At 48.9% G+C, this 20628-nt stretch overlaps 1 protein-coding gene across 1 annotated transcript; it reads left to right on the top strand.

Moving 5' to 3' along the window:
• Positions 1-12591: 12591 nt before the first annotated feature.
• Positions 12592-15776, top strand: LOC128726450 (uncharacterized). Its single transcript, XM_053820264.1, has 4 exons — positions 12592-12727; positions 14975-15085; positions 15171-15245; positions 15380-15776. Exons 1-4 carry the CDS (start codon positions 12710-12712, stop codon positions 15569-15571), a joined length of 396 nt encoding a protein of 131 aa, XP_053676239.1. The 5' UTR covers positions 12592-12709; the 3' UTR covers positions 15572-15776.
• The last annotated feature ends 4852 nt before the right edge of the window (positions 15777-20628 follow it).

Raw genomic sequence — 20628 nt, 5'->3', positions numbered from 1 at the left:
CGTAGTTTCATGTGCCAGTTAAATGTTAATGCTCTTTGTTTTTTCATTTCTAAATTTTAATTCTCCCCGATAATTGATTTTCTCGTTAGCCCACCAGAGAACGTTTTGCACATGACCACATTACGTCGCTCGGGTAAAGGACCCGAGAATCAACCCGACCGAGTGCGTACATGCCCATGCCGGGCCCATTACGGTGGTCCTGCGCCCGGCACTGGAAAATATGTGCCTCTCCCTCCCCCCCCCCACACCACCGCCACACACCGAACATGAAGGGCCATGCATTATGTAAGGATGCGCCACAGTTTCGTGTGCACGTTTCTTTCAGCCAGCTCGAGGACGGTCTCGAGTGCGTGGTTTATGGTTGTGCTTTTCATGCGCAACCCTTGCGCCATTACACCGGCAGTGTGCACCATCGTGTGTCTTCGAGCCGAGTGGGACTTTCTTTTCAAACGCACGACCAAGCGGACCGGAAGAGATGCGCCGCTTTGATGCTGTGCAAGTTGTGTCACGAATTGGCTTTCACGGTTTCACGGAAGGTGGGGTGCAAACAAACAAAAAAACCTGCAAAGGATGGCCACTGCGTGCTCCGAGTGTGCCTCCTGATGGAGTGTAACCATTTCCGAATGCCGCTCGGCAGTTAGCTTGATCGTTAATAGATTTTTGCCAGCTTTTCCCCGGCTTCCTGGACCATTTCCCGGTACCATATGACTATGGCGAGTGTGAGGGTGTGGGAAAACGACACGAAATGTAACGAAAAATCGCCCAAGCAAATGTTGAGCGTGCACTTAAACGGTCACATTCAAAGGTGGACCCCCACTTTTTACCGAGACCTGGTACGAATGTAAATTGAATATGGTTCTTAAAAGGCAATACTCGAGATAATTTGCTTAGCCGGCGGGCGCATCTCGGTTGGGGGAGGTCAACGTTACTGTGCGCTTTTATTTGACCGAAAGAGTTACACGGAGCTTTTAAGCGTCATGTGGACAAACTTAACTTTCTTTTCATCTTTGCTTTCCATGCGGTAAGTGAGTCAATAGAGGTCACAAGACCCAGTAAAGGGCTACAAGATTTTAACTGTAATATGTCGAGAACTCCCCATAGAGTGGAGCAGCTACACTGTCATTGCGCGCAACATTGCGACGCATATTTATCCTTCCGCAAGCTTTCGAAGTGCCGTGACATCGTCTACGGGTATCGTAAGAATATTACGATCATCGAAAGTCGTTGCGTCGTATGCAAGGTGTGCTCAAAAGAAGAAGAAAAAAAAATAAACCCTTAATTAATTGGTGCTTCTGGCTAATGCAATCGTCCATAATTAACATGGTGCGCACGAGCGGCCGCAGCAAAACTGCACCACCGCCAGTCCCAGACGTGGGAGCAAGCGCGTTTTTCCCGTTTCTATATGGCACGCTTCTCATTACGGTGCTCATTACATCGGTACGGTTATTTCGATCATCAATTTCAATCTTTCGCTCCCGGGGCATCGCCTTCACCCGCCACCGAAGGACGTAGAAAATCCTTTTACCCGCACGGGGAGTGGCGCGGAAAACCGGATCCACAACCGTTCAATTGAAAGTTCTAGATTCTAATTAATTTTCCACCATCGCCTGCTTTGGTTGCCGTTCTGTACTGTTTCCGCAGTTAAGCGGGTCGGATCGTGTCCTCGTTTTTTCCCCCAAAATCACCCCCCATTTGGAAAGGGTGCATGTTTTCACACGTGCCGGAACTGGTTCAACGGATCGTAGGATGGAAAATGATACGCACCGTGCATCAGTGAACCGTGAGATCGTTCTTTTCGTGTTACCAGCTAACCCAAACCCAGCCGAGACGGCAAATGATGAAAGTTTTGGGAGAAAAAAAATGATTTAAAATTAAATTCATTGCCGTAAAGTCTTGCGTCCGTGGGTTTCTTCGCGTTTCGCGCTGGATCATAAAGGTTATTGTACGCACGAGGGGGGATTGGCGCACAACGCATGGAAAAGCAAATAAACGCGCGCACTTCGCGAAAAGTCGGCCCCCATTGGCCTTATTATCGATCTGTGCGTGATGAGGCACGGCCGTTGGGGGAGGCGGTGATGGCGGTTACCGTTTAAGAGGTGGAATCGATTGAAAAATTAAACAACAAGTAACAACATGCTCGTCAGTCGTAACTTTTTACGAGCGCCACATCGAGCAAGGAAAAAAAAACGTCATGGCAGCAGCGCAAAGATCGACAATCGGAAAAGTTTATATTAAAAAAGTTCCCGCAAATCCTGCGCTTCCGAACGTGCCGTTTGGGGTCGCTTGGGTTGCCGGTGGAGGAATTCGGCTACGAGGGCTCAAAATGGACCGCTCGGTGTGGGGGAATTATTATCTTCCTTCGCATTGGATGGCTCTGTCAATCAAGCGAGCGAAATAAAACACCTAGAAAACGGGTTCGATCATCTTTGATGATCCTGTGTCGAGGGTGGTTTCGGGATGAATGCACATTCCGGAAGAATTCTTCACTCCACCATACTTTACGCCATTCTGGGCCCTTTGATCTTGAGATCCTGGATTGGAGGGACTTGTTTTGAGGCGAGCGCGTGGAGAAGCACCGCGAATGATAAATCGACTTACTGACTAATGAATTTTCCGCTACATTACGCGCATGGTGTCCTTAACGGTGCAGTTCATCGCGCCAGTGGCCAGTAATTAAAGTGCCATTATAGTTCCGAATAGTTGCGAGATTGTTTTCCGGAAATCGTTCCCACAAACCCTCGCTCGGATACTCGGGTTTTTGTGGGCGGGATTTGAAAGTAACAAAAAAAAAACAACTAAAACGAATATTGTTGACAGGTTTAAAATTCTCTCGGGTTAATTAATCAGCAAAGGATTAGCTTGAAACATGAAAAATGAGCACACACAAAAATCATCAAACGAGAAGCTTTCGAGTCTTGGCAATGGGCACAACCTCTCGGCAAACTGTTCGCCGCTGCTTTGCCGTTTTCTGTCCAGGCTCTTGCCAGCCTTCACCCCAACTAGCCTTAATCCTTTTCATCGTGCTGCCCAACCTTTAGCCGGCGTATCTGCAGCGTGGCTTTGATCACAATAGGACAATTCATTTTCGGGTTCCAAAACCAGCAACGACCCGCTCGTTTTTTTTGTTGCTTATTTGAACCATGCGTACCTTGGGCTGGAACCGGACGACTAGAACCGTACCGTCCATTACGGCGTTTTGAATTCAAAAATGAGCGAAAAAAAAAATCATCGGCACCGATGGTCGAGTTGGCCAAAGGAAGGCGAGCCTGCAGGACTGCGCGACGGATGGATGGAAGATGAGCAGATACTACATCGTTTCCAAATTGCAGCCATAAATAAATCATAAAAGAGGGATTACCATGCTATCGTTCATTAAAATTCACCTACTGCAGAGATAACAAAGGACGCCAGGATGGGTTGGATGGATGCTTTTTGCCCCAAAGGGCTCCACCCGGAGGTCAGGATTCGTTCGTGGCTTTTTGACGTATAGACAAATAAAGGGAGAGACAGAGAGTGGGAGAGTGTTAGAATAAGAGAGACAGAGAGAGAGAGAGATAGAGTGGGTGGAAATGAAAGTATGCTACTCCCTGCGGTTGTGGGTTTGCGCGAGCGAGCCGGCGTGAAGAATCCCATGCGCCAATAAAATATGTCATAAACCCATGTCCGTCCGATGTGCGAATGTCCTTTTCCGCTGACCGGTCGGTGGTGGCTTTCGTCCACAGCGTGACCCCTTTTACATGGCCGCAAGGGATCGTCTCTCTCTCTCTCTCTGCTACCCATCTAAAAGCCATCCCCCTTCCTCTTTTGGACGCGCATTCCTGCCGAGAGGTGCGGCACACCGGGAACGGAATTAATTTCATTCCTGCTGGAGCAAATATTCCGTGCCAGTAATAATGGTGCCGGTGGTACAATGACATCGTTTGGATGCTAGAACGCTGACCGGTCCGGAGCTTTGCGGGAGATAAATAATACCGGACGTCCGGTCGCACTGACTTCACCCTATCCCGTCCGATTCGACTGGCCATATTGGTTGCCGTTTGTCAGCCGTTTGAAGCCAGGTGAAGCCATTCCGTGGCAAACTAGCCACTAGCCGAACGGCAGGAGCGAAACGTCACGCAAAAGTTGATGCTATACGTTTCTCTAAGATTTTTTTTACACATCATTTTCATAGAGACTTTGAGCCCGTTTACCTAAGAGATCAGAGAAAAATACCCCTTACACACCGTACGGGGCAATTGATTGCAAAGCAAATAAACCTCAAACACAAGCGTATGCAAACAAAAGCACTCCATTGTGGGCAAATTTTGAGAACGATGAGGCAACACTCGCCCACTTAACAGCGTAAATAACATCAACCCCATTGTAATTGCTGAGAGGGGGTGGTGTGGGAGCAAAAATCCAAGACCCGGGTCTCTTATCGAGCTTTTTTTTTGTTGTTGTTGCTGCCCTTCCGGCAATGCGGAAGGATCGCTTTTAAAGCCCAAATCCACTTTGCCCACCGTACTTTGCGCTGGCTAATTCTCGTCCTGGCCTCTCCTTCCACGGTGGCATGTGATAAGCCTGGTGTAAATTCGGGCACATATTGTATGACGCAGTCATATTGCCATTACCAGAGCCCCTCGGGAACCGGAAATGGAAGTGGGCGTAGGGAAGATGAAGAAGAAGAAAAAAACCAGTACAAACCCAACAAATATTCTACCCAGCCCAAGAACGACGACCGGTTCCCTTATCGGTTTTCGTTCTGATCGACCCGAGATAAGCTATATGAATGTGAGTTACTGTATTGCTGGGTGGGGTGGGGTGGTTGGGGGTGGTGCTCTCTATTGTTAACCATTTTATTGTTGCTAGCCGAAGCGTAGCAAAACACGCAGCAAACACGGGAACCGGACATTGCTTCGTTACAGTGAAATTATTCAAAAACCAACTACTCCCATGCTTTGCTCGTGTTGGTATTTGCATGACCCCCTCCGGCCGCCAGTTCAGGATGTATCCGTCCCGGGGTGGTGTAGCTTTTGATTGTAAATATTGAAAATTTATTACCATCCTGTGCCGATTGGCCGAAAAACCCGCACCGCCGGAACGAACGGGCTCCGGGAATGCATTCTGGTTCTGGGACGGACGCACGCAGACTCACCCACCCAGCGGGCCATTATAAATTAAATCTTTCCCCTAGTTCTAAGTGGCCCGCTAGCACGCAGGCAAACGAACCGAAGGGGCCTAGCTCCCAGGAGTCACAGGGCACAAGAGAGTGGGCATTTGAAATACACTCGTTCGACTTCTTGTTCCTGTGCTTGACTTGAACACGTTTGATGCGGCAGCAGTAACAGCAGTAGGGCGGTTCCCATTACTGCGGTCAGGACGAGCTTTTGGATTGGGTTGTTCGGGCGCAAAAGAAAAAAAGGGCCGCGTGCTCCGTTCGCATCTTAATTCTCGCAACATCACGCGATGGGTTGTACATTTTTGCCCCCCAAACCCAACAGCTCGTCAAAATGGCTCTCGACCTTGGTGGGATTGGAAAAAAAAAGATGGGATGGGATAGTGCTTCATCATCGTGGCCGGGCGTCGTAGCCGGGAGTATTCTCCCAATTGAGTGGGTGAGGGCCAAAGTCACATTGGCCAAAGTTACCCCGTTCCCGAAGCTATAACTCATCTCGCATCCTCGGGAAAGCCTGGCAACACATTGAACTGACGGGCTGGAATAGGGTTTCGGTTTCGGGGTTTTGATTGCACTTGGTGTTCGGATGGCGAGGGCTAAGCGGAAGTAGATTGTTTAAGATGAAAAGTTGGTCGAAATGGGTCGTAAAAAAATATAAAGGTTCGTGTGTTTGCAATTCGCTTCCCCACTGGTTTTTGGGGAACCGCAATTAGGTGGAGCAAAGATATCTCAAACTGTGCCGTGCGGAGGGTTTTATCGAGTTTTATTGCTTTCGCATTTCATTAAGCGCGAGCATTAAGGACGAGCCGTTTGACTCGAAATGAGCGCGTAAATCGGAAGACGCGCGCGCGCACGCGTGTGCTGAGTTATTTTTCCGGCGAGAAAATCGTTTTGCTTATCACACAATATTGCACCAACAGCACGCATTAATCAGAGGGAAGAAAAGAGAGAAAAAAAAGTCGTATCCCACCACTGCGGTAAAGGGATTTTTTTGTATTTTCCCCACGCTTCGTCTTCTCGCAGCACATAAATCGTCAATTAACCAAAGCGCCCGAGTGAATTATGCTAGCGTAGACTCATTTTAAACTATCGGCAACCATTAAACTGTCAATGGCATTCGAAAGGGACCGGGGGCCGCAAACGCCACCCCCGGTGGAAATATTAACACGTTTTTTTTCTTTCCGTGCGTCCGTTGCGCTTTACGGATTCCGCTCACGTACCGCGTGGGTGGGTGGATCCCGCGGGAGTAAACCAATGTATCATTTCGATGTACGCAAAGAAAAACCACCCCCGTGCGTGAGCCCTTACGCGTGCGTGGCGGCCTGTATGCGTAAGGGTTTATTTTATTATGCTTTATTGTTGATTTTGTTTTTTGCTTCTTTTTTTTCGTTTACGGTATTCGAGTGCGTTTTATTATTTTATTGTCACCACTTTGCGTAAAGACCGCGTAATTCATGGCACGGCACGGATTGCGTTTTCCGCCAATTTCCGGTCCACGGCTCGATCCGCTTTAGACGATTCGCCGGGAAAGGATTCAGCCCTTGTGCCTCGCCACCAACCCGGAAAGGTTATGGGTTTGTGATTGTTTTATTTTTATCTTGTCGCTCGGAAACGCGGAAAAACGCTCGCGATTTTCCCGGCCGTTTCCTTTGCAAAACAAGAGCCCTTTTGCCGCGGGGAAAACCGGTGCCGGTTTACGCGGGCCGCGAGCATCGTGTAGTCGAATGCGATCGAGCTTCGCGGGAGACAAATCATTTTTATTGCACCACTGGAAAGCCATCGCGGTCGACCATTTACGCCAGTTGGTGTTAAGTGGCGCATGGTATGCGTGGGTGTGTGCGGGATTTGCACGCGCACATTCCTTCACACGCGTTGGGTTGGGGATGAAAATATGGCAAAAGCTCGAGCCGGTGAGCCGTACGGTTCCCGCACGCGTTGGTCGGTTATCGAATTACGTCGGGACCGGGAGCTCAGTTTTCAATCATCGGTGGACCGAAAACGACTCGATTATTACGCCGGAGGATACGTGCGTGAGCCTCTCATCCTTCTGGGCCGTTGGGGGGTGGTTTTTGCATGCGGGCTTTTAGGCTTACGGAGTTGGCGGCTTCCTGTACCGTCAAGCTGCTCGTCCGGTGGCTTGGAAAAAGCCGTTTCGCTGTTTACGAATGAGAATGAGGTGGTTTTATTTGTGATACAGCCGGCCACTGGGTTCGGATAGAGTAGCTAGGGGTGGTTCGCTGCGGGTGCGCCATTTTATTGGCTTGTTTGCATACGCGAACGAAACCAAGCGCACCGATAATGTGGGATGAAAATATGACCGACGATTTTTCCGATGCGTGATGGATGGTTAAGCTGTAATCGAGTTGTCGATACGCTCTAAATTTGGAATATGGGCTGCTTATTTGGCCTGCTTGGAGGATTGGATTTTGAGATTCTCTTATCACCTCCCTTCAAGAGGCATTTCCATACGCCCTATGACCTTTACCATGATGACCCCTTTAATTAAAATTTTACGCGTACAGATTTTCTTACTCGAAAGCGCTCTTTGCTACTCTCGAAAAAGGATAGGATCCGTAATGCAATGCGTAAAATTCGCTTTAAAAGTACACAACCAACCTTTATTGTTTGATTATATCCATTAGGTGTAAATTTCGGAACAGACCCTCGAAAAGGAGCAAAACAAGGCAACAATAGTTGGTCCACGATCAACTTCCAATAAATAACAATAAATGTATGTATAATCACACATCACCCGAAACCAGCCAAATGCCCCGATCTCGATCAATTCGTACAATTTTGGGTTCATCTCGATCACAGATTTTCTCGAATCGAGAAACGAACCGGCCTCGTATCGTCGCGCCTAAGCGGAAGAATTCGACGTCAGATTTTGCTACCAAATCATGCGGTGGAACCTGGAGATCATGTGCTAAGGAAGCTGCATCTAGCTGGTACCTCGTCGCATATGATCTACCTGACCACTTAAGGGATATTTCGAGAAGAGCTGTCTCATTATTAAACCATTAAAAGTGCAAAGAAAATAGTCTTGGTTTTAAGAAAAAAACATATGAGCTCTAAAAGATTTCAAGCAGTCCTGCTCTATTTTAATAGTATATTGTTTAAAAAAAGCAGTATGAGCACAGTCTCCTTCCGATCCCTGTGGATAAATCGAGAAAATCTGCTAGCCTTTTCAGCGCTCCAAAGCAAAGGACAAAAATTTCATCCCCTATCAGTCATTTCCAATGGCTAATCGTAGTAGACCGCGTACCGGTAACCAGTGGCAACAAATGGTGCCAATCAACCCGCTGAATAGCAATTGAGGTGTGTAATTGTGGCGAAAAAAAAGCCGGACGGGCCTCGGGGAAGCAACTCGTTCGTCCTTAATTTAGGCCCATTAGGGTTGCAGCTGAGCCGCACTTCAATCAGAAGTTGGCACGCGCTGCGGTAAAGCATCGACAGCGGTCTGTTCACGCCCCGTGGAATTCGCAATCTAAACAGCCAGTGTTCGGAAAAATTGCCCATTTTGCGTGTCCTTTTTGTGCGTTCCAAGTTCGTCCTGCTCCACCAAAACTTCAACTTCCCCGGGAAGCCACTCGCTGGCTAATGGGTGGAATGGAATTGACCGTTTTTGGTTTACCTTTTGTTTTCGCCGCTCGCGCGGCTCATTATTTTGTTTTCATCTGAGAATACCCTTTTTTTGGGAAGAGCGAGAAGGTTTTCTTGTTTTTTTAGAGAGGAAAGATGATGTCTTTTTTTTTCGTTCCTTCATGGTTCACCGGCCAAGCGGCATTGGGCAAATTGACTGCTAATTGGGTTGATTGAGTGTTTTTGCGAGTTGGTTTCGGTTGCTTAAGCGCGAGTCTAGCGACGATCGATGAAATGCATCAGAGCGGAGTAAAAGCATGTTTTCTTAAATCAATCACCAATGTTATTAGCGCGATCGATGCTTGACCATTTAACTTCATTATTTTATCTATCCTATATGGCTAATATGTTTCCGAAAGATAGCGAAGCTCGACGGAAACTCGATCTGATCGTTTAAATTTCAAATCGCGTGTAGAAAATTGACTTCCACATAACCTTCATCCACTCATGTAGCTAAGTAAAAAAGCCAACAAAAACCTTAGCATACACGTTCACGAGGTAAGGTTTTCAATCGGAAACAAATCGATACCAGCGCCATCTTCGCTGATTAAGGTTCAGCAGCTTCCTTTCGCTCGTATGTCTAAGAATAGCCCCTGCCAGCGTGTCAGACAACCTGTCTCGACGCCTCGAAGGAAATGCCACACACACACATGAGAACCCCGCGGGGACATCCTCCAAGTCAAAGATGCTACACCTTCGCTTCCTGGCCTGGAGCGTTGGTGGTGAGTTTGTGGTTACAACGCGCAACCCGACGCTTGTCTGTCGGTTTGATGCTCGGTAATTGCACGCGACAGGCCAGAGACAGGCCAGAGAAGGGAAGCGAATTTAATCGAGATAATCTGATAACAACGCCACCATCACCGCCGGTCGCTTGGCCAAGCGAAACGGGCGCACCGCACAGGCCCCGCGGGGTTTGTGACGGGAAATTAGTAGTCGAAAGGTGAGTCCACCCGCTAATTAGGTTCCACTGTTACGCCCGGCACAAGGGGCAAAGGACGGACTGGGGAGGCACCGCGGCGGAAAGGCACAAGCCAGAGAGCTCGACCGACCAGTTAAACCACTGTTTGACCGCGCCACCGATGGCCGGTTTTCGGCTTCCGGTTCCGCCATCCGGGATTGCAGGCCGGGAGTGCTTGCTTTGGCGTTGGCGTTTGCATACATTGACGATGCGCTGCGGTTGGCCAACGCTTCGGCCAGATTAACGCAACAAAGCGTGTGTTGATGGTCACCCGGATCGGTCAGATTTCGCGTAGGGCAGCGTTGATTGATTCAGCGGCACCCGAACGGATTAAATTATGCCAATGTTTGCGTATCTCCACCGGAGGGTGATGTGAAAGGATGCCCACGTGATCATTATTTATCGCGCAGGGTGCATTCGCGCGGATGAGCATGAATTTATTGGACCACCTCACCGGGTCACAGTAAAAGAGCTTCGTTTAGAACTCATTTAGTTACTTTTTGGTGGGTGCATTACAATGATACATGCAGTTGCAGCTGCGCGAATGGTGTACCATAAATTTCTAATATTTATACGCTGCCTTAATTACACAACCACAATTTATATGCGCACTTCACCGCACAGGACATGCGCGTTACTTGGGCGGAAAAGCGGTGGTTGCCACCTTTTTGTTCCACGAAACCGAAGTATGGTGGTAATAAGTATGAATTTCGTTAAACACATCATGTTAAACCCAGCAAAGGTGCTCGTTATTCGCGCACAGCAACGAGCTGCGCTTCCTGAAATGCTCCTTTTCCGTGGCAAAAGTAAAGTGAAACACGCGACAGGTTGCGAAAAACAACGACACAAAACAACAACAAAAAAATACGTGTCCCACACGAACGCAGGGTGCTCATTAATTAACACTAAGCGATGGAGTAATAGCGTTTTAATTGGTGTGCGTGACTAGGGACGGATGGATTAGAAACTTAAGCAGTTTAAGCTAAAACGCATGCATGAAACAAAATGTGTTTTTTTTACCAGTTGCTCCGCAGCATTACGGGACGAGTGAGAAGAGAAAAAAAACAGACACACACACACGGCCTGCACAGCAAAACCTTCGCTTCTGCATCAGCCCGATGACCTAATTCCCGCCGTAGGGTAGTGGAGCTTTTTTGACGAAAGTGCGGCAACACGTTTGGCAACGCTCCGGTTCGGGGCTGGTGGCTTTAACTTTGAGCGCATACATACATTTATGCGGGGGCTAACCTTGGGCTTTTCCGATTACATTTAAAGGGCAAGGGCACCTGTGCTCGAGAGTGCGCGTATTTTTTTTTTTTTATTTCAACCACCTATCGGTTCGGTTTGGTTCGCTCACACCACACCGGTACATGACCTTTTGGTGGTGATTACATCGCATACTAAACCCACACATCATACGCAATGATCTCTAATCATGCTGCTGCATGCGGTCATGGGAATCGTGTCACGGCGTGTAATACCCGTGTGTGTTAGCCGGTTTGTTCAACATTGGGGCTTAAGCAACTACCAATTACGGGCGTGTGAATGTGGCGGACGAGAATAAAACCACCGGATGGTGGTGGATTTAAATTTTTCGTATGATGTCTAATGGGCGATGGCATGGGCTGATGGGCCCCCCTTGATGGCCCTTTTTTCGTAGTTCTTTGTTCTGGCAGTGCAAGCTGGCAGTGCAAGCTGGCAGTGCAAGCTGCAATGACTCACATACATGAATATGAAAAAGTGAATGTGCTTGGTGTTAAAAGGCATCGAAGCGTCCAGGCGAGTTGCATTACGCCCTTAAATGTGCGTGCTTTATTCTCGTCTCGATTCTTGCAGGCTCCGCGTGCGGCAGGATTTCCTCAATGTACGGCGGCGCTCAAGCTCAACCGGTCACCCCGTGCAAGGAGCGAACGAGCCACCGAAGCCACCGGTTAATTAACTACCCTCCGAAGCCCTATCATGCTCCAGCTGAGGGGCTGATCCACCCACCGTACGATCGCTTGTCGCGAGAAGTTTGTGTGAGCTCTTTTTTTCCTGCCTTTTCGGTCCGTTATCGCCACCAACTCATAACCAGTTTTGGACGAGTTTTGTTCGCAATAAACTGGACTTTGATGGCCGCCGGAGTGGCGTTGCAACGAACGCAAGCGAACAAGAACGGTCAGTGTTGTAGCTGTGGGCTTTGTTTTTTTTTGCTTTATTCTCCCTTTTTCTCCCCACTCGAATGTTCATTCGCGCTTTTTTTTGTCGCTTGTTTTACCACCGGCCCTTGAAGTGCAGCACCACTCTCACTTTCAACGTTGAGCTCGCTTGGCCGAACCGAACTGTCGGGTGGGTGGGTGTGCTGTGCAACCCCCATTCAACCCCACTGCATCCCATTCACGACCCCCCCCCACACACACACACATACAGTGATGCACATGAGTAGGAGGTGCTCGTAAAATGTATAAGACCCAATTAGGAGGATGTCAATTAATGCTAAGTCCACTGAATGACCCAACAAAAAAGGCAACCCCTAATCGGTGCGATAACAACGGGCGACCGTTCGTGTCGCACGATGCACCGACATTTATTGCGTCCACTGTAATGGGGTTCGTATCCAAGCAACCGCAGACGACAACGTCATCGAGCCACCGTATTCGCGTGCATTGGTTCACACCTCACACACGATCACTTGCACCGGTACCTGTTTGAGGTTCTCCCCACTCTGGCGGGCACGCTTGGCGAAAAGCACAAACTGGCCCAAAATTTAACGTTCACCTGGGCTCGCGGCCAGCCACAGTACGCCAGCCATCGCCGAATCAGTCGCACGCTTCGGTCCCAAGTGCAGTCTGTTCGTTGTCGGTTCGTCGCTTAGCGGTGCGTTGAAGTCACGCTCAATACTCGAAGCCGAAGTGGCGCATCTCACTTTGCGATAACACGCAGCTAAACCAGGTTCAACGAACACCCCAAAAAAAATGATCCAGAAAGTTAACGTGAGTGAAAGCGATCGTGTGATGTGTTCTAGGGTGGGGAATGGGCTCATGTGAGACAGCGGTGCGTTTGTGGAGCTCGTTCACACCGTAGAGAATGATCGCTAAGTCCATCTGAGTCGCGATCTTGTTACGCTAGGTTGAATAAAGTGTGTTCGAATGAAACCATCGGGGGGGACGTCTTTCCGAGATGGTGTTACGAAAGCTCAACGAATTGACCGTTTCGCGCATGGCTTAGGCGGGGATGAGATGAAAGAGGTGTTTCTTTTTGTTTGTTTGTTTTAATTTCGTATTAGATCACTTCAAATCACGCCCGCCCGTTGGCGAATGGATGTGCTAGTTACAGGTCATGGCGTGACAGTCAGTGCAATTTGCCGCTGGCAGGTGGAATTTCTATGCAAGATGGTTTTAAATGGCATACGGATTGCGTAACATCGCTTAAAGCGCGTTTGGTCTGGTCTCTCAGTTCCACAAGCTTCCACAAGCTGCGGCATGGGCTTCGAATTCGATGAAGCATAATTTTCCCCGGTCGCCCGATAGACCGAAATGTAACACAAATGAAATCCGTTCTAGTGGAATTTTGATTTTGAATTTTGGTGGTGCGTACCCAATAATTGAGCCCTGGGGTCGAAGCACAATTCCACGCTCCTCGGGCAATCTTGAGCATATCCAACCGGGGCGGAGCGTACATAAAAGTCACTGCTGAATTAATGAGCGGCAGCATCCCGACCACAATGCAGCACATACCTTGACAACGTACCGCTTGCGATTGTTGCGATTGTTAATACCTTTGGCATAATAGCTGGCCCTCGCTTCAAAGGACGCCAGTCGCCGGTTCGTTTCAATTATGCTCGATTGCTGGAAGAATGCCTTTCCTGGCGAGCGCCATTCATCAAGCCCCAAAGGCCCGGGATCGAGCACTTTACTGCTCGCGCTCCCATCCCCAGCCGCAGCTCATCAAACACACGGTGGCGTTTTCCCGGGGCTGGTGGTTTTCTCTTTCAAAAGGAAAAGCCCACCCACGCAGGGACATTGGGAAATAACGCGCTTCAACACCCGGCCCGGCGAAGCGCAACAATTGCCAGCCAGCTGGTGGCGGTTCAGCCCACCGAACCCGAGAATTCCGTGCCCGGGATCCCGAGCTCGGAGCGCTATTAATTAAACAACATTTTTACCCAACCGCGTGGCACCATTAAGTGGCACAAACATGCAGTACACCTTCGTGCTTGGGTGGGTGGTGTCTATAGCGGCCACGCCAATTTTTGCGATGCACCGGAAAGTCCATCCAGCCCGGAACGGGGTCTGATTCCCTTGGGTGGCACGCCAAAAACACGACAAACAAAAAAAAAAGAGCAAACCCACCGTGGTACGATTTCCATCGGAACAAATCGGAAGCCCGGAAACCCGAAAACCGGGCGGTGGTACATTTGTTTGCGGTCTGCCCGAGAATGGGCAGCGACGTGCCAGCGACAAAGGGCGGCAACCTCGGCACCGGAACGGGACCGGATCGGTGGAAATCGTCCGAATCGTCAAACCGACCGGTATAAAATCTCGGTCAGCTAGCCACCGCCCGCCGGCTGGGATGATGAAACTTTTTTACGATCCCCCATCGCCTCGCTCGTGGGGTGCACCGCACCGCACATGAGGGCTTGCACGGAGTGTGCCGTGTGTGGGTTGGGAGAAAATTAATTTTCCAAAATGACAACGAACTTGCCCGGGCGCGGTTTAACGGGCGACTCAATTGGGCGGAAAAAATTACCACTATCCGCTGCGATGCGCAGCAACCCTACGAGCAGGGACGCACTAGGAAGGGAAGAGATGGACGGGAAGAGGCAAATCCCCTCCGGAACCGTCACCGTCGGGGTGGCGATGGCAAATGGCGCTTGAGAATGTTTTCAGCATCATTTAATTTGCTTTATCTAAAGGCAAACGCAGACGCAATTTATGCTTCGGTGTGGGAGCGGAAATGGCATGGCCTTCTACGATCCTGACCTCCTGGGTTATTAGATGCGGTCCATGTAGGCGATGCAGCTGGAAGATAACAAAGAAGGCGAGAAAGAAAAAACAAACTCACACGAAAGCGCCCTAAACGACTTCGAGGAAGTAGCAAATATTTGGGGTTGAGTTTTCCACCCTTAAAAGTTCAAACTGAAGGGCGGCTGGTGGGAGCATAATTTGACAAAACGCAAATCACACAATTTAAACTTTCCATTCGGTGAATGACATCTTTCGCACGTCTCCCCTCAACAGCCCACCACCACCAGCCGATGGGTTCGGGCCGGAGCCCTTACGATGACGCTGGTAGTCCTGCTCCTGATTGTGCCGTGCAGCGCGCGTCCCGCCATCGAAGGGGACGAATCGGTAAGTAATGCTGGGGCGTGTGAAACGAGCGCAGGTGCGTTGTAACTAATGGCTAACCGCCTTGTTAACTTGCCTTCACCGACAGGCTGACGGGAAAGTTGTCAATCAAAGCGCAAACATCAACCTGCCACGGTCAAGCATACTGGACAACATTTTCAACGTAAGCAGTCGTCTTCCTGCCCCGGGGAGGATCCCAGCCTCCCACATGCAAACCACTTCCGTCTTGTTACAAATCACCACAAGTTCTCTCTCTCTTTCTCTCTTTCTCATTCTCTCCCCCCCTTGGTCATTCAGATCCCGATCCAAACGCTGAAGGCCGTTAACGATCTGGTGCAGAGCATTGCTGGAAATTTGCAGCAGGCCGGTTCCGGTACCTACTTCCGGGCACGCTCGAACAATGTGCGCAACATTAACGTGAACGTGGACGGCGATGAGACCGAGAACGAGGCACTGGTGGCGAAGAAGAAAGCAGATGGGAAAAATTAAAGCACCCTCCCGCCATTGGATGGCCTTTCCTGCGCAGAGCCCCGGTATACTGGCACGCTAATTGCACGAAAAAAAAAAGGGCACATAGAAGGTGCCAAATTGCAGCGGGTGCGCAATTGCGCGTAATTGTAATGCATTACCGTTGCACCGGCGGCGTAATTGTAAATATTGATGTTCTGTGATCGCGGTGCGAGGGTTCCCTCACGGTCGGTGGAAAATTTGGAATAAAAAGCGTTTTTAGAACGAATCTAATGGGCAGTCTATTTTTATATTACTTTCCTGACTCTAATGTCAAGGTGCCCGCGTTAATCACTACCGTATGGCAAGGAGCGCGTTTTGATAGTGAATCAGAAAAGCGATTGGCGTCAGGCGAAGGTTACGGTCGTGGTCGAGGTCGAGGACTGTCTGAACTGTTAGCGCTAATTACACACCGAGAGCAAACCACTAATCCGACATTAGCTGGACCTTGTTTAAGCGGGAATCAAACGAAACAAAGTGTTGAATAGTCGGAAGCTGAACCATTGTTCACTTGAGCTTGAAAAAAAGCATCCATAAATTTCTCATGGTACCTCCTAGCCTAGTTCGATTAAATATTTGATCGGCAAATGCCAATTACAATCGAGCCGATACCGACGACATTGTATGCGTGCGAAATCCTATCCGAAAAGAAACTGAGAATCCATAGATTAAATCATTTTCAATTATGGTTCCATTAGGTTTTTATACCATCGCAGCACAACAAAATCCACTCCGCGGTTCCGTTCGAGGGTACTAAAACCATCAAAAGTGCACCCACCACACGCGGTTTCAATCGGGTTGCAAAGCGAACATGAACTGGGAAAGCTGAACGGGACAAAGTGCAACATGCGATTATTGGTGTGCACCGGCAGTGCAGCAGCATGTTGCCGTTCGGCTGCCATTAGCCGTGAGTGGCACCGCTGGATCGCTACCTAAACGAAATTGCATCCAAGTGCATCGAACCGTGGTGCTCGGTTCCACCACCCAAGCACTCCGGGTCTACGGTAATGATGGTCGAAGGTCGGGCAATCGGTGGAAAAATTCGCGTTTTTTTAGCTTCTCTCCGCGCTCAAGCCACCCTTGCGCGCGTTGGCGGGAATTAAGGCCACGCACGAACGCTCGGTTGGGCGAAGTGGAAATGCCAACATTCTGCGGTCTACCGAAAGCTTATGGTTTTGTGTCGAAGGGCAACACGCCGCTGCACTGGGGGCGTGCATTGACTCCGTTCGTCGCGAAGCGTTTGCTAACCGAGCCCCTTATGTGCGCTTAAATACGCGGTCGGGAGCAATTGAAATAGTTCAACGACATGTCATTATGGGCAAGTGAAGCTAGCGGGTTCGTAGGAATGGTTAAACAGCGCACCAGGAGCATCTGTTTCCCGTTTGAACGAGCTCCTCCAAGTGGGTCGATCGTTTTAAACCCTTCAAACATGTCAACAGACAACGCGCCGGAAAGTATGCAACACACGCCACAAACGGTCATCAGGTGCAAGGAGCCCAAGAGAAGCAGCGCACACGTTTTGCTTTCCCTTATCAAAAGGGCAACCATCACTGGCCAAAAAAGGGCATCGGAAGGTGCTGGAGAATCCTTTGACAATGCACCAGACGATTCACCAGACGAGCAATGAAAGCACAAATACTGAGTCATTATTTCGTGTCCTTCCGGCGGCGGTCGTACGAACCGAAACGGAAGTGCATCGTTTATTGTTGGTTCTCGCTTCGTGTGGGCATTGTTGGCACTAAACAAAAGTCAGAAAAAAAACGGCTCACAAACGTAAAATGGAGTGGAACATAAACAGAACAATTGAAATCGTTTGTCGGAGTAGAGCAAAAATGTTTCTTTGTTTTTGCGTTTTCAAGCGGTAAACAAACTTTTGGCAAACAATTATGCTCGGAAAAGTTTCATTAACGTACGCAAGTGCTTTGATGTTGGTCGTAGCTGAAAGGAGTTGTTTTGTTTTTTACTCTACTACGTTTTAAAAACGTCTTTTTACTATATTGTAAATGGCCGCTAGATGACGCACCCCAGAAGAGAACATCTGCAGAATTTCGACGTAGCGTCCATCACCATATAGTATATGAACCTCTAATAGGATTCACGTGGTTTTCCAGATGGACGAGACTCGTAAGAGCATTCGAATTCGTCCTCAGATTCGTCAATATAGCCAAGCACCGCGCACGAAGGGAACCTACCCCGCGAGAACATATTACGTAGGAAGAGCTCGACCGGTCAGAAAAGCTAGTCATAACGCAAGTTTAACACGAATCTTTCCCAGTCGAATTCAGGACCCTACAAGGGAATAGGATTCATCACGACGTTACCAACAAACTAAGAAAGGACAGACCATTGTACAAATTGTCACTTGAACTGGATGATTGCGGAATTATCCGCCAAAATATTAAGGTAAAGCCGGAAAGTCCGCAAATGGGAAACCTATCACAATGCAGGACTGCAGTGGCACAACGTGCGTTCACGCATACCGGGCTGGACTATTTCGGGCCACTCTACGACGTCGTTTTACACCGTAAAGAAAAACGGTAAGGAGTCCTATTTACGTGCCTCACAACCCCGATTTTGTGACTCCAGTTTTAGGTGGACATTTAACCCTCCTGCGGCCCCTCATTTACACCTTCGGCAGTTGAGATGCACCTTCGGCAGTTAAGGCGGCATGGAGAGCTTCGATAAGGAACGCAGATATATTCTGGCGAAGATGGGTGTCGGACTACCTGCCTACACTAACTCGTCGAACGAAATGGTTTCTCCCACCTCGTCCGATCCAGGAAGGAGATTTAGCAGTGATCGCCTACGGAAACTCACCCCGGAACCACTGGCCGAAAGGACGAGTAATAGCGGTAGTTAAGGTCGCCGCGGTCCGCCGCGCAAAAATACAGACCGCGAATGGTATTTTGGAACGACCGGCCACTAAAATCGCGATACTGGATGTAAAGTATCAAAATCACGCGGCGGACCAATGTGACAGCGCGAGAGAGTAGCAGGTGCCTACTGAAGTAACACCGGCGGGGAGAAATGTTACAAATGCCATTTGTTGTAACGCTCTCGCGCGCCTACTGAGTGAACCAGGAAGGATTTTAGTATAAAAGGCAGAACTGGGGTCCTGCGAGCCCTTTTTTTTCGCGACCATAATAAAGAGCTCTTTAAAGAATGTTGCGAATGCAATCGTATGTCAATAAAAAATACGTTTTTTGTCATTTTCTTCCTACACCGTTTGGCATACAACATGCAACATGCAACAGGGACATTTCCGAATTCCAGACGCCAGGCAAACAAGTTTCGGTTTTGTTGAATATTATTTGCTTTGTTGAATGATCCTCACGAGAACGGCTATTTTGAATTCGACAATAACCCCCAAACACATTCCAATCCATTTGAGCGATACTCAATCGAATGCAAGTGACGCTGTAATTAAGCCATTGAAGCAGACAGCGGAAAAAAAACAAAAATCATAAAAAAAATCCTTTTTAAAAAAAAAACAAAACCAACGCTTGGACCAATCCCACTCGGCCTAGTTCGACTGCGGGTGGTGCAGCTACAAACGGGGCCAGCAACAGTGGGAAACTGAAAAAAAAAAACAAAATTGCCACCCACTCTTTCCACCCCCTTTTACCCACGCTTTTCAACGCCCGCTTATCCCGATCCGGGAAGCCAACAAGTTGCTTTTCAATAATAGTAAAATATTTGGTTCCGGAATTGGTTCCGTTTAGCGGGCCGGTTTTGGTGGAATCACAAAACAAAATATCCGAGCGGTGTGTTTTTGTTTCGCTACACCCGGTGTCCGCTGTCGACCGGAAGGGGGGTTTTGTGGTCTCGTCGAGTGGTTCGCGAAACCACCCGAGCGCGCGAGAAACCACTGTTGTTGAACGAGCACTCGGACCAGAGTGGCGTCACCTGGGGAGCGGCGTATCGTCACACGGAGTCCTTTTGCGAAGCGCGCGAGGACCACTTCCGCTGGCACGGGAATTGCATTGGAAATCCGGACGAATTCCCTTTCACCCGAAACACTTCACCGTTCGATTTGGGAGCGCTGCGAGGGAACGCCAAAGTGAGCAAAACACCCACACACGTATAAAATGAAGCACAAGAAAAGAAAAAAGGAAGCACAAAAGCACTCAGGAGTAATTCACCAGTGAGCGTAGTGCAAGTGCACCTCAATTTGGAAACTTTCCACGAGTGGCCAACTCGATCGCTTGCAGTAACGTGACGACCTGGGGCGGCGGCTAAAAAGAACGGCAAGCGAGCGAGGTTTCATTGTGCTGGGCCGGATAAAATATGATGCGATTTAATTAAATTTTCAAAGTTCTCCGAATGGTTTCGGGTTTACAACGGGGCAGCCACCCGGCCGGGGGGGGGGGGGGGGGTTACGATTGCCCACAAGTTGGGGAGAAATGAAAAAAAAATCGCCGGATCGAATGTTTTAGAATGCATAGATTTGCAAATTACTTAGCCCTTGCGTTTCGTCCGCAGGTGGAAAGTTGCAACCTGCACCGATTGATCAGGGAGATCGTGAGAGAGAGAGACCGCGTGTTTTAGTTTTACATGTGATTAATTTTCTTCTCCTCATTCAATTACCGGTGAGTAATCTGTGAAAAACCACCCGAAACTTTGCCCATCGTGCCAGTAGAGCTTGGTGCATGTCCACGAGATCCCAGCATCGAGTCAACCCCGTTTGGAGTAGCTTTTCCAGCAAAGCAATCGGAAAGCCATTCGGTGTCCCAAGCGTTTTGTGGGATTAAAATAAATTATGCTCCGTTCCGTTTACGGTCACATCCTTGCGGGAGATTTGTTTCGAGTTTCAATGGGCTTGAGTCCTTTTGTTGCACGCCAAATGCAGCAAGCTTCATGCACCGGTGTTGCAGCTGGAGCAAACCATTTAATTATCCTGATGCCCCCGGATATAGTGATTGTCTTTTTAGGGGGCAAATGAAGCGCGCAAACGGGAGAAAATAACCATTGTTGGATCGTTTAATCGGGTGTTTAATCAGCATTATTGAAATATGCTCATTATCTACGCCACGCTTATC

This window comes from Anopheles nili, chromosome 3 (assembly GCF_943737925.1).
Source record: "Anopheles nili chromosome 3, idAnoNiliSN_F5_01, whole genome shotgun sequence".
Classification (NCBI taxonomy): domain Eukaryota; kingdom Metazoa; phylum Arthropoda; class Insecta; order Diptera; family Culicidae; genus Anopheles; species Anopheles nili.
The sequence above is the reverse complement of the archived record's forward strand: the minus strand, read 5'-3'. Positions and strand labels throughout refer to the sequence as shown.

What these genes read in the sequence shown, in the direction of transcription:
- LOC128726450 (XM_053820264.1), top strand. An exon ending in CCATCGAAGGGGACGAATCG is followed by an intron (nt 15,086 to 15,170) that starts GTAAGTAATGCT and finishes CTTCACCGACAG; the next exon opens with GCTGACGGGAAAGTTGTCAA. An exon ending in TACTGGACAACATTTTCAAC is followed by an intron (nt 15,246 to 15,379) that starts GTAAGCAGTCGT and finishes TTGGTCATTCAG; the next exon opens with ATCCCGATCCAAACGCTGAA.